The sequence below is a fragment of the Actinia tenebrosa genome, unplaced genomic scaffold, assembly GCF_029948245.1.
Source record: "Actinia tenebrosa isolate PJP-AT-01 unplaced genomic scaffold, QUT_ActTen_1.0 PGA_scaffold14__42_contigs__length_11649687, whole genome shotgun sequence".
NCBI lineage: Eukaryota > Metazoa > Cnidaria > Anthozoa > Actiniaria > Actiniidae > Actinia > Actinia tenebrosa.
Window position 1 is genome coordinate 7432899 of NW_028292574.1, and position 14466 is coordinate 7447364.

The 14466-nt window shown below is 38.4% G+C and overlaps 1 protein-coding gene across 3 annotated transcripts in view; it reads right to left on the minus strand.

Moving 5' to 3' along the window:
• Positions 1–388: 388 nt before the first annotated feature.
• LOC116292498 (uncharacterized) overlaps positions 389–14466 on the minus strand; it is a 94946-nt gene continuing 80868 nt past the window's right edge. For 2 of the 3 annotated variants that reach the window (XM_089029599.1, XM_089029601.1), the window contains exons 6-10: positions 8141–8249; positions 4696–4937; positions 3335–3376; positions 2567–2669; positions 389–1720 (exon numbers count right to left, since the gene is read on the minus strand). In XM_089029599.1, the coding sequence (XP_088885725.1) occupies positions 1705–1720; positions 2567–2669; positions 3335–3376; positions 4696–4937; positions 8141–8249 (512 nt within the window). In that variant the 3' untranslated portion in view covers positions 389–1704. The remainder of the gene's footprint in view (positions 1721–2566; positions 2670–3334; positions 3377–4695; positions 4938–8140; positions 8250–14466) is intronic. The other variant, XM_089029600.1, reaches the window with a different exon arrangement.

Sequence of the window (14466 nt, forward strand, 5' to 3'; positions counted from 1 at the left end):
TAGTTTGCTCGATATGCATGGATAGAATATACTTATCGAGAAACACCACAGGTAGCCCAAGTGTATAGTTAGTGGGCTGTGACGTCATCAGTTTTAACGAGTGCGAATGATGTTGTTTGAAACTATTCTTTCTAGAGGAATTGAGTTAATATATGATTTTGAATAAAGTCTTTACGAATGCTTTTTGGTATTTGAGGAACATTTCGTTAATGAAATATGGCCATGAAACTATGGCTTGGAGAGGTTTTGAGCCTTTTGAAAATTTGTTTGTTAACATTTACGCTTGGGTTACCTGTTGAAGCACACGGATGAGTAAACAAGATACCCAGGGAAAAAGTTCTGCTCGGCTCTTGCTTCAATAGAAATAATAAAGGAAATACCAACGATCTGTAGTGAAAACAAGTTTTTCGATAGGCATAAATTGATTGCTCTTACCGTATGCAGTATAAAATGATTCGGTACTAGAGTGCAAACAACATATCCGTGAAACACTAATTACTCAGTTGTTCAAAATAGTGCTAGTTAAACAAAAGAAAACAATACAATTAGCATAAAATAGTGTAAGTTAGTATTACTAATATTTCGCGGATATATTGTTGGCACTCTATAGTGCAAACACTACTATCTGTGAAACAGTACTATGTAATTAGCACTAAGTTGTAGTAAATAGTACTTAATAAAACAAATTTCGAGAAAAGAAGACATTTTACTATTTTATACTATTAAGTATAAAATAAATTCACTACTGTTTTGCAGATTAAGTGTAACCACTTTTAGAAATATAACGAAGACATAGACCATATTTTGTGTTGGTCGTGCTGTTTGCCAGTTTCAGACCACGTGTCATTCTCCTGAAAATAAGATTCTTTGTTTAAGTTGTATTCATAATGATACTTCTTGTCATGCGCAATCGTTAAACAAAGAGTGGCATGATCCTCTTGAGGAATGACACGTGGTCACACCAAAGAAAAGATTACGCCCAAGCTAAAAAAAATCTATATGCTTTAAAGATAGGTCGAAAATATTGTAATATGTTTAGTGTGTGAAACTGGGATATCCAAAATTTCGAGCAGTAAATCTAAATAAATGAAGTTGCAATAAGCAATGGCCAATTAATCAGCCGGCAATATTAAAAAATGCGTCAAATAGAAAAGGGCGAGTTTTGGAAAAAAAAATCATTCTTGAAAAAATCTCGAGATTAGTACGTCTGCTAAATTTGAGCATGTTTCAATGCAAAGAATTACAGGCTTTCAAAAGTGTCAAAAATGTAAAAAGATTGCATATGTTCATACGATTAGAAAAAGTTTTGCCAATGAGATAAAAATACAAAACTCGCCACAGTCTCTTGCTCAATTTCAGAGTGACCTATTCTTATGAATATATTTGTTGTGCTGTCTTATCGAGTTAAGCAAAACGATGAATATTTTTGATTATTTTCAACGAAACCCAAAGAATCACAAAGTTGACGTGAAATACTGTATAGCAGAACAACTAAGTAAAGTCAGCTCATTTTGTAAATAGTGTCACTTGTGCTAAGCAGTACTGCAGTGCATCTTGACAGACATTGCCGACTTAAAAATTATGAATTTAAATTTCCCGTTGAAGCTAAAGCAAAAGCAAAAATAATTGTGTAGTTCAGCAATACAGAACTGTGACTTTCAAACAAGCAAATGGCATAGCAGGATCATTCTTGATTGTCATCTCTCAGGCCTGTTTTAATCTATCAATAAAAATAATCGAAAGGTATATTCAAAACATTTTGTTAAATAATGTTATCAATAAAATTGTTTAGTCATTTGCATATTATTGAGGTTTATGTCACGTCATATCGCCATGTTGGTTTACTTTGACAAAATTTTTGATCTTGATGTCTTTTGTTATATCAACCAAAATGGCGGCCATGTATTTTCTCCATGTGCATGTGACGTCATAGAACAAAATGTTAATTTGGTGTTGTGGTCTTTTGCTATGTCAACCAACATGGCGGCCTTGTCTTTTTCCTTATGCATGTGACATAATAGCCACCATGTTGGTTAACTTTGAGAAAATATCTGGTTATGTCAACCAACATGGTGTCCACGTCTTTTGTCAGTTTTATTGTCATGGGAAGTGATACAAACCACCAATAATGGTTAATGAATAAAATGCATCACCAGGATACGGAAATCAGTGTTTAGTCATCGTTATTGCTATGAAGACTATGCCCGATGTTTTTTGCTGTGGAATTCATTCACACACCGAGCACTATTTCCTGAGGATGATGGAGTGTGCGAAAGTCTGGTGGTGTTTTATCAGTATTCATACATGTAACTACAATAACCTTCTTAGTATTGTAACTGTTAGAATCCATTACAACCCGCACTTCCTCCCCCCTCCATTAAAAAAAACAAACCAAAACAACAACAACAAAGCTTGTGTTGTCAAGAAACGTTTTCCTAATTTATGGATTGAGTTTTTCTACTGCCTTATGGCGCAAGCGCGTAGCGCTACCACATAACTATTGAAAACTGCCACAAACAACAAATATATATATCTGTTAGAGAGAGACTAAATGGGAGATACTTACTTGATGATGAAACAAGCAAAAACAACGATTCCACAAAGAAACAACAAAACAGTCAAAACGATAGCCACGATCAGCAGAGTGTAGATATCACGTCGTTTCTCATCTATCAAAACAAAATATCGGTCAGTGAAAATGAACCTATCTAATTATAATTTATTTATTTATTTTTATATCAGAGACGAATTATACGTCCGGACGAACTTGGGCAGACTTTTTATAGGGCGTTATTTTATGTGACTCTAAGTTCTTTACATATGAAAACGTGTAGAGTAACGAATAAGTTAACAAAAGTTCGTCTAAAAATAAACTGATCTGAATCCATTCTCGTACCCAGACCCTTCTCAGCGAAAAGCCTGCGAAAAGAGCATTGGGTACGAGAAAGTTCTGAATGTATAAAGACGGGCAATAGACAAATGAATTAAAGCGGCAACTTCCATAAGAAATGCTTGCTAATGCCAGGCTCATTTGACTTGTTCTCGAAAAACGTCAGATCAGTCGTCAAATTCGCCTTATGTTTTGCTTGTCTTTACAGTAAACGCAATGAGTAATTGATGCATGTGTGTTGACGCATCATTCGTTTTTAGTATAAAGAAGGCAGATCAGAATATATTGGGAGAATACGCCTCTCATTTGCATGGTAACATACTTTTAGCGTGCGATATAGAATATCTTGATTGCTCTTAGTTATGAAGCTTTTAGATTGGAGAGTATTGAGAAATTGGAGCAAGGACAGGGATGATAATATAACGGAATATTGGATAAACCCACCTTCGATCTGTTCTTGTTTTTGTTTTTGTATTGCTGCTTCTTCTAGGACGAAAAAGAGAACGTTAATGTACATCATATTTATGATTTTTTAGATTTAGCCATTTCGAGGATGAGGGACACACATTTAGTCGTGTTGGTATTGCAGTGTATTTTGGCTCCGTTGTAGCAGGGGGGACATCTTTTCAAGGTAGTGTCTTATTAACCCTATTTGCCCCATGTAAACTTGAATTATGACAAAATTTGGCGTGAAATATGCTAGTGCGGCAATCTTGAACTATGTGCCTCTTGAAATCAAAGCAAGTCCATCTCAGGAGATGTCTAAAAAAACATTATAACTGCTTTTTAATATCTGGGTAGAACTAATATTCTGTTAAATGTTGTTTCTCGTATGTATTATCTGCATTCAATTTAATCCAAATGCCTGACTTTGCAATCTATACTTATTTGCATGACACAACCTTCTTTTCCACCGTTTTGAACTACATGTCATCTGGGTACTGCTAGGGTACAGGATACTCCTTCATCAACCCATTTGGGTTGTAGTCCTGCATTCTAACACTATAAATGCTTCTATGTTTATAGTTTATAGTAATGTGTGTAACAAGACAAGTGTGGAAATAACAACCTTTAAACCTTTGAACCCTAAAAAAGGAACCTCGACCCACAGTTTTTCCCTTAACCTTGGAGTGTCTAATAGTGGCCCCTCTATAAAGGGCTCTGATTTTCATTGGTCGAGAATATTTCAACAGATAAAAAGGTGCAGCATTATACACGCAGGGGTGTGAAAATCAAAACACACCAAAGCATCACGAGTTAAAGTGCTACTTGGACGAGAATCGCTTCCAACATTCACTTGTATAAATAATTTCTTTATATTCAAAGGGAAAATGCATGGTGAGTATTTTACAACATTTTCCCGTCTGCCATTAAGATCGTCGTATCGGCTCAAGAAGAATGGGTCGAGTGAGGTATGACGTCATTTACTCAACTCGAACCAAAAAACTGTGGCTAATATATATGCAAAGTTAGACAAAATGGTGGAAACGTTCCTGCCAAACATCTATAACCAAAAAATATGTACGATGGAAGAGACGCTTACTCGAATTGGTTGAGTAAAAGTCACACTGTCTTTTCTCTGATATTCAAGTCGAAAATTCAAGTGAAGACTTGCGGCTCGTAAAGTATTCACCGACAATCACTTCGCCTTCGGCGAATAATGCATAAATAATAATATTAATAAATAGTAGGTGTAAAAGTAAGTGTTGAGCAGACAGTTTACCAAAAACTTGAAGTACATATGCATGTCCTAACATTAACGTTTTCTAACTCTTTCTTCTTAGCTAGTTTAAATCATATCATACCGTTATCAAACTTGTCGAGGATTTTGACTTTGGCCGTGTTATTTTTCCCGATTATCACCATTTGCTCGTCCAGACTTATCATACGCAGTACCAGTATTTCAGGACTTTCTGCTACACGGTCATGAATAATCTTGATTTGAAGTGACACCCTATTCTTCCCAGGAGGGAACGTCAGACTTTTGTTCACAATGGTGAAGTCTTTATCCACAATCGCAGTTGAAGATGAATTATCTGTCTCAAAACTGTAGAAGAAGGACATGTAAAATAATCAGATATCAGTTCAACTGGGGGGGGGGGGGGGGGGATTTCCTACACCGCTCCCCTGGATCCCTCTATGCGCTTTTTGTATTTGCATAGAAATTCCAATACCGAATAATTAACAATTACTACAGATTGCCTAGTACATAATGAACCCACACTTTAAAAGTAACAATCGAATCAAGAATGATAATTATCCAGGGAGATCCAGGAAATAGTTTATATATACACTAGTGGGAACCGGGGTATTATAGCCCCTTTTACTGTTACGTAACAGTTGTATATTGAGGGAGAGAGAGCAAGGGGGCACGAGCCTACCCCTGTGACGTTAGTAGTTAATCTTTAATAGCATCAGTATAAGATACATTGTTGTAATTCAATAAAGCCTTCTTGAACGCCTATCCTTGTTGTGTACGCATCTCTGTAGTACCATAAGTAATAATACATGGTGTCAGAAGTTGTGGAACTCTAACAAAAAAACAAAAAAACAAAAAAAAAAAAAAAGAAAGGAGCGAGAATGGCCGCTAGTTCGCAAATACAGCCGCCAGCTAAGTTCGATTTTCGAAACCCTGAAGGATGAGTAAAGTGGATCCAAAGATTCGACTGGCGACTGGTCTTCGCCACGAGAAAGACGACGCTCAGCAGATCAATATGTTACTTTATACGATGGGCGGAGAAGCTGATGAGATCATGAAAAGTTTTTCATTCAAGAAAGACAGTGCTGGGAAATATTCAGAGTGTTAGAGAGAAATTCGACAAAAATTTTGTTGCAACGAGAAACGTTATCTTAGAGAGGGCTAAATTCAACATGCGCAAGCAAGAGCCACACGAGACCGTAGATAGCTTCGTTACAGCATTGTATACTTTGTCAGAACATTGTGAGTTTGGAATATTGCGGCGTGAGTTGATGCACGACCGTATAGTTGTTGGATTAGCCGACGCCAAGCTCAGTGAAAAACTCCGACTTGACTCTAGTTTGACCTTAGAGAAGGCGATCGAAACCGCAAGACAAAGCAAGACCGTCAAGAAACAACAAGTATTACGAAACCCGAGCCAAGCCGGTGAGTTGAAAGCCAGCGTGGATGCTATTACAAGAAAAGCAAACAGGAAACCGCGGAATGTCAGACATGCAGATCGACAGACCGACCAAAAGGAACCGAAAATCTTTCAACGTTGTGGTAACGCAAGTCATGCAAGAAACCAATGCCCCGTAAAGGATGTCGTAAAAAGTTTGTAAAACGAAGGAACTCAACTCTGTCGAAGCACAGGACAGCGAGGATGAATTTTTCTGAAGAGTATCAAGGAGGAACAACAACAAGACGAAGTGTGCCGGTTACTAGTACAGTGTATCAATGATGGATGGCCAGGAAGAAATCAACTACGCGAGCGCACTTAACCCTTATTGGACCTACAGAGGCGAGATAACCATGATACATGGCCTGCTAGTCAAAGGTGAAAGGATAGTCTCCGGTCACAATTGAGAATAGAGATCCTTGAAAGAATCTACGACGGACATCAAGGAATAGTTAAGTGCCGAGAAAGAGCAAAGAGAGCAGTTTGGTGGCCTGGACTGAGTCGCCAAATAGAAGACATGATACAACGATGCAGAAAGTGTATAGAACACAGGATCAATCCCAAAGAGCCTTTGATACCTACCCCTGTGCCTGATCGACCATGGCAGATCTTTGAAACAGTTCTATGTTTCCTGAAGGGTCGTCCATATTTGATCGTGGTCGATTATTTCTCGAAGTACCGGGAAGTCAGTCTTCTGAACTCACTCTCATCAAGTGAAACCATCAGAGCTTTAAAGTCAATCTTTGCACGCCACGGCATACCTGAGAAGCTGCGATCCGACAACGGGCCCCAGTTTGACTCAGCTGAATTTGCCAAGTTCGCCAAAGACTGGGAATTCAAACACGAAACAAGCAGCCCTGGTTATCCTCAGTCTATCGGACAAGCTGAACGTGCTGTACAGACAGCCAAAATCCTTCTGAAGAAAGCAAGTGACCCGGCAAGAGCACTATTAGCTTACAAAGCCACACCCTTAGAGATCGGAAGGTCACCCGCTGATTTGCTCTTCGGTCGAAACATCAGAGACAACCTTCCAAGCATCCCCGAATGCCTAGTTCCGAAATGGCCAGATCTCAACAAAATCAAGGAGAATGCAATGGAGCAGAAAATCAAGCAGAAAGTCTACCATGACTGCAGCAAAAGGTCAAGAGAACTATTACAACCCCCACACCCACACACAAAGAAAAAGTTCCTGGTAATTAATTGCCAATGGCCGAAATATAAAATAAAAATTAAATATCATAAACTAAATTAAAGGGATAGATAGAAATGTTTAATTGTGTAAATTTCCTTATAAAGATCGCATGAATATTTTTTTTTACTTTTGTTTTGCTTGTTTGTTGTGGTTGCTGTAGTAATGATAAAAGGGTAAATTTTACACTGTAAAAAAATGAAAAAACTTACTGACGTTTCGGATGCTAGTCCTTCGTTGGAGTAAAAGAAAAAAATTGTTGCTGTTGCTGTTGCTGGTTTTTTTTTTTTTTTTACATTTTTCATTCCTCCCTCCCCACCCCCCCCCCCAAAGGAAATTGTTTCAAATCTTTAAGTGGTCAAGGAGCAGGAGTGTTTTATAAGGTTTAAAAATACGAGGCGTAGCCGAGTGGTCTTTAACCCGATAAAACACGATCTGCAAGTTTATTGAACAGTTTAAAAAACTCAGAATAATTCACAAACCTTCTGGTTGCTACCGCATTTCACTATAAAACCCATAAACTGACATATTGGGAGAACATCTAGCGAAAAAAACGAGAAATAGTGACCCCATCTTTTTATTGCAGTTTTTAAATGTCCAAAACATAATTAATGTCCATGCAATGTTTCAGGACAAAGTTATTGGGAAATTTTTCTTTCAAGGGAATTACCTTAAAATGACCATATATACACATTAATTGCGAACATGGACTTTTATACTTTGATAGTTAAGTTTGTACATCAATGCCATGTGCCATCCTAATAAGGATGACATCTTTAGATAAAGATTTTATTCTTATTAGCATTCTTTATATAAAGAATGCTAATGAAGAGGACTTTGTCTGGTGTAAAGGTCCATGCACGTGACGTGTATGGTCGCTCCAATTATATCAAAGCTTTTGAATACCAGTTACTATTTACTTACCCAATCCTTAAAGGAATCTGTGAAATTTGGTTAATCACGCATCCAAGTTCGACCACTTTCTCTTCAGCATTTTCTTCTATTTCTCTGCTATATTCTTCCTCAAACTGTGCTGTAGATTAAAAAAGAAGAGAGAAAAAAGAATTTAACTCGGTAGAATTTTTTTTATAATTAATTTAATCGTTTTAATGAAGGAGGAGAGAGACATTGAGATTGTAGTGACGTGGTGGTAATTGTGATGGCGATGATGTCGGCGATGATAATGATATTGACGACAATGATACGGCGATGATGATAAAGATGATGATGTCGATTGTTTTGATGATGTTGATCTGATGATGATGATGATGATAATGATGATGATGATGATAATGGTGATGATGACGTCGCCGGATGTCGTTGATGGTGATGGTGATGATATTGATAAAGGCGATGGTGATAATGATGATGAAGATATTTCAAAACGCTGTGCAATTGCGTTATTACAACATAGAATTTATCAACCACGTGTTAATTGACCTTCCAAAAGTATTCACGTCTAATATACGAGAAAAGGCAGAATAATATCAGGATTGACTCAATAATAGAACTTCATTTAAAATATTTTTTAATTATTTCTATTAAAGAGAAATTTAAAAACTAGTTAAATGCAATAGTATGGACAATTTTGGTTATGAGGAACTTGCCAGTAAAAACAGTTACATGATACTGAACACTCGAAAACGTTTGTTTCATTAATTATGCTTTGTGAAGAATCTGAAATAGGGATGAAAGAAGAAATATAATTTCCGCTCCAAGCAATAATCTCCTAGATACTCGCCACGCACTGCAACATGGTTTGGTTGAATCTACCATAAAAAATTGTTTAACAGTGGATCTGTGGTAATCAATTGCCAATGGTTGTAATGACCATTTATTAATTGGTAGTTTTAACCTTTTCATACACCATTAATAATTAGTTATAATAACCAATTTATGGTGGTTAAATACACCATTAATAGTTGGTTATAATAACTAATTATGATGGTAAAATACACCATTAATAATTAGCTACAATAACCAATTTATGGTGGTTAAGTACACCATTAATATTTGGTTATAATAACCAATTATGATGGTAAAATATACCATTAATAGTTGGTTAAAATAACCAATTTATGGTGGTTAAATACACCATTAATAGTTGGTTATAATTTCTTTTATTTAATACATTTAATATATTTATTTAAGCCCCCCCCCCCCCCCCCCCCCCCCTTCAGCAGAAAAAAAAGAATGCTTTTTTATATTGTTTTCCGTTGTGTTGACGGAAGAAACTCAATTAGCCCCCCCCTCCCCCCTAAAATTTTGGCTGGATCCGCCCTTGTCGGTGGATCTGTGGATATCAATTTAGAATAGTTAAACTGTGTTATTTCAACCATTGTTAAATGGTTAAAAGCAATAGGTAGAAATAACCTAATTAATACATCAAACCAACTGTTTTGTTTCAACCATTGTTAAATGGTTAAAAACCATTGGTAGAAATAACCATTTCTCGACATGGTTAAATTAACAATAATTAATAAATCAAACCAAAAATTGGCTAACTTAAAAAAAAATTTATTTAAATTCTTTTCTGAAAGGCAGTTATCCAAAGAAATTATAATTGTATTCAGTACCAATAGGAATTTTAACTGATAACCATGCATCACGCCGAACTATATAACTTCAAAAAACTGACAATGTTCATTAGGCTAGCAGCTTGCATTAATAAAATAGTAGCTAGCTATAAAAGTCGGTTAAAGTGGCATTTGCAATTCTGTTGGAGGGCAATTCCAGACAACTAAGCCTTCAGCTGCCAGGCAAGCATATTGATTGAACATCTACAACAGTTCCATTTGAAATATGCCGGGTTGATGTTGACTAGATTTATGTATCCTGCAGCATTCTCTTTACTCTGCAAATATTTGCAACAAATTCAAGCATTAACCAACAATTTTAAGTTTAAATATAGCTGATGTTTGAGAAAATCATTCCTTGGAGGTGTGGCTGGATTCATCGGGTTTTAAGGTTTATTTTATTATTTTTTAATCCATCTTCGACAAATAAGTTTCAAGCACAGAGCAATGGATCAGTTCAGTGCACTGGTCAGCAGGAACCGAGATTCACTAACCTGAGCGTAACTGAGTCACTACCCTATGCGCGCAAACTTAAATAACGCGCTGGCTTTATAGTATAACACAAACAAAGTATACATTTTCTGAAAGCTGAGTAGACATAGTTTATGAAGACATCTTCAAAATACGATTTTTTAAATTGTTGTTCACATTATTGTCCTCGAAGCGAAATTTGACCATGCCTCAGTGAAAACGTTAACGGACACGTACATTTTAAGCTATGTTTGCGAAAAATGTCTTAACATACTCAGGAGATAATAAGCTCAAAAAGCATGTCCCAGATTTTTGATATCTGTTTTATATCTCTCGCTATTTTCAATCAAAGTTCGGCGATTGCTTTTGGAGTGTTGTTTAGAGTAAAAAGCGTCATAACTTTGGAAATAAAAAAAATTTCAAAAAATTTTTGGATCATGAGTTACTTTATAAACTCTCCAAATTTTAGAAAAATCGAATGAAATCCAAGGGCCTTTTAGTTTTTGAAGTTGAGATTTTAGTGGCAAAAAAGATTCGAGAAAAAAGAATTTCTTAGTTTGGAACCGGAAGCTGCAGGGAGCCACGATGGTGTTGGTCAAAACACCTGGAGCCTTCCATTTTGTCATCACTTGTCAAATTATCTGTTGTTCTGGACGATCGCAATGCGGGATCTTTTTACAAGGACAAAGGAGCATTTGGCCTCGACGTTATTGCAAGCGACGGGACATTGTCATGCTATATGTCATATGATACCATAGCATTGACTGAAACCCTATATCCATCTATCAGACTGTATAATACACATTTGTAGCCCGAATTGATATACTCAAAATAAAGCCATATTTCACAACCACCAAGGAACAGAAATCATTACATGGTGCCAGAAGTGAAAGGTAAAACATACATCGACATTCGGTAAGTGGTTAAATCAGATACCAAGACAGGAAATAAAAGAAAACAGCTAGCAGACCGCGTCAGTGATAGAACATCATGGCCGCAAGGTTCACGCCACCCGTTTTGAACTGGCAAACCAGCGATATCAACGACGAATTCGCCAGATTCAAGCAATGCTGTAATCTAATTTTCAATGGCCCATTTGCAAAAAGGTCAGATAATGAAAAATCCTCGTACATCCTACTATGGATAGGCCGTCAAGGCGTAGATATCTATAATAGTTTCACTTGGGACAGCGAAGACGAGAAAACAAATCCCGAGGACATTTGGTCAAAATTTGAAAAACATTTAGCGCCGAGAACAAATTTCAGGCTAGCTAGGTACCAGCTACAGCAGATGAAGCAATCAAACGACGAGAATATTGATGATTTTATGACCAAATGTCGCAATCATGCCAACAAATGCAAATTTCGTGACCAGCTTGAAATAAACGAGCGCTTAATCGAGCAGCTTATCATAGGCACCAAATATCGAAAAGCACAAGAGCGTATACTAGAATATGGAGACGACCTTACATTAGATAAAGCCATAGATATAGCTAGAACATATGAAGCTACATTAGCGCATGTGGCCCAGCTCCAGAGTGATGATGACAAACATGTTCAAGCTGTCAGGAAATACGAGAATCGGCACAGGAAATGCGGAAATTGCGGAGGCGAACACGCGCCAAAGAAATGCCCCGCATATGGTTCGACTTGCAATTTCTGTTCAAGATTGAACCACTGGGCTAAAGTATGCCGTCAGAAAGGCAACCCTAGTGAATCAGAAAACCCAAGCGCTAGAAAAGAACAACCATACAAACAACGCAATAACAATAGGGAAGCACGCCAAGGCAGACGCGCTGTGCATGAAATGCAAACAGATGACGATTTCAATGAAGATTTCAATACCCTACATTTCCAATCGATAATAATTGGAACCATACGCCCGGTGGAACGCAGGGACGAAGCATTCGCTACTATCAGCATACAACTTCCACATTTCCCGAAAAACCGAGCGCAACTGAAAGCAAAACTCGACACCGGTGCGCAAGCAAACATCTTGCCATTAAAATTATATCAAAGCATGTTCCCGCAGGACGTCGGGACGGACGGTGAACCAAACCAAAATGCATTGAAGCCATCCAAAACCATACTCACAGCATATGGTGGAGCGAAAATAAAGCAACTAGGTACTTGCGAAATACAGTGCAGCTATGAAGGCATGACTACGACCGCGCTCTTTTATGTCACTGACGCGCCAGGCCAAGCAATCATTGGGTTACCAACAGCACTAGACCTCAAATTAATCTCTTTGAACTGTTCTGTCGAAACACAGAATGAAGGTACACAACCACGAAAAGAAACTGCAAGACCCACAAACAACACGAACAAAATAAGCAGCAAGGAACAACTGCTATCGCAATACCCCCAATGCTTTGACGGAATAGGTAAATTTCAAGGAGAATATCACATCACACTGGACCCAAATGTACCCCCTGTCATTCACTCACCGAGACGCGTGCCAATAAGCCTCAAAGATGACATTAAACGGGAACTAGATGAGATGGCCGCCCAAGGTATCATCACCAAAGTACGAGAAGGGGAGCCGACGGCATGGGTCAATAGTTTAGTATACAGAAGGAAACCCACTGGCAGACTTAGAATATGTCTTGACCCTAAAGATTTAAATGCTGCCATACAACGAGACCATCACGTAACACCCACCCTTGAGGAAATCTTGCCCAAGCTGAGCGGATCAAAATATTTCTCCATTCTAGACGCGAAGTGTGGATATTGGAATGTTGTACTCGACACACCATCAAGTTACCTGACTACCTTCAATTCCCCATTTGGCCGCTACAGGTTTAAACGAATGCTATTTGGACTGAGAATGTCGCAAGACGTTTTCCAAGCCAAGATTGACCAGACATTTGAGGGTTGCGATGGTGTTATTGGCATCGTGGATGACATCGTGGTTTATGGAAAAACGGAGGAAGAACAGGACATCAATTTAAAGGCGATGGTTGAGAAATGCAAAGAAACAGGCCTAAAACTCAACCCAGACAAGTGCCATATCAAACAGAACAAAATAAAATTCTACGGCATCATCTGCAGTGAAAACGGTATCCAGCCCGATCCCGCCAAAATATCAGTGCTGAGGCAGATGAAAGAACCGGTTGATCGCCGCGAACTACAAACGTTCCTTGGGCTAGCCACCTACATGTCCCCATTCATCGCAAACCTAAGCATCCTGACCGCACCCCTGAGAGGATTATTGAAGGAAGACACACCCTTCCAATGGAATGCCGACTACCAGGCCGCCTTCGAGAAAATCAAGAACTCGATAAGTAAAGAAGTCACCCTCACCTATTTTGACGAAACAAAAGATGTAACGCTCCAGGTAGACGCCTCAACAAAAGGCCTTGGTGCAGCCCTCATGCAAGAGGGCAAGCCCATAGCATTCGCCAGCAAAGCGCTAACCGACGTCGAAACACGCTATGCAAATATAGAGAGAGAGCTCCTCGCAGTAGTCTATGGTTGTGAGCGTTTCCACACATACCTGTTTGGCCGTCCATTTACAGTGCAATCCGATCATAAGCCGCTGGAAAGCATACACCTCAAACACCTCACATCAGCCCCACCACGATTACAGCGAATGTTGCTGAGATTACAACCATACGATATCAAGATCAGATACGTACCAGGAAAAGACATGCTGTTGGCTGATGCACTATCACGACTCTCCCCAGAAGAGAAATACTCGATAGAGAACGAGAGAATACAAGTGCACGAGATCTATCCACATTTCAGCACCGAAATGATCGAGCGGATAAGAGCTAACACGGACTTAGATCAAGAGCTGACCTGCCTAAAGAAAATGGTATACGAAGGTTGGCCAACGATGATTAAGCAAGTATCAAACATGCTGAAGCCATACTGGTCCTTTAGAGATGAAATCACAATTGACGACGGCATCCTAACCAAAGGACAACGGATCATAGTTCCTTCTACCATGCAAAAAGAAATCCTGGACAAACTACACGCTAGCCATCAAGGAGCAGAAAAAACCAAACTCCGAGCAAGATCAGCCGTATACTGGAAGAACATGAACAACGACATCGACAAAATCACCCAATCTTGCGTAACGTGCCAGGAGTTTCTACCAAGTAATCCGAAACAGCCACTGCTACAAACCGAAATACCACCACGACCATGGCACACGATCGCTACTGACCTATTCTACATCAACGAGTCTGAATATATACTT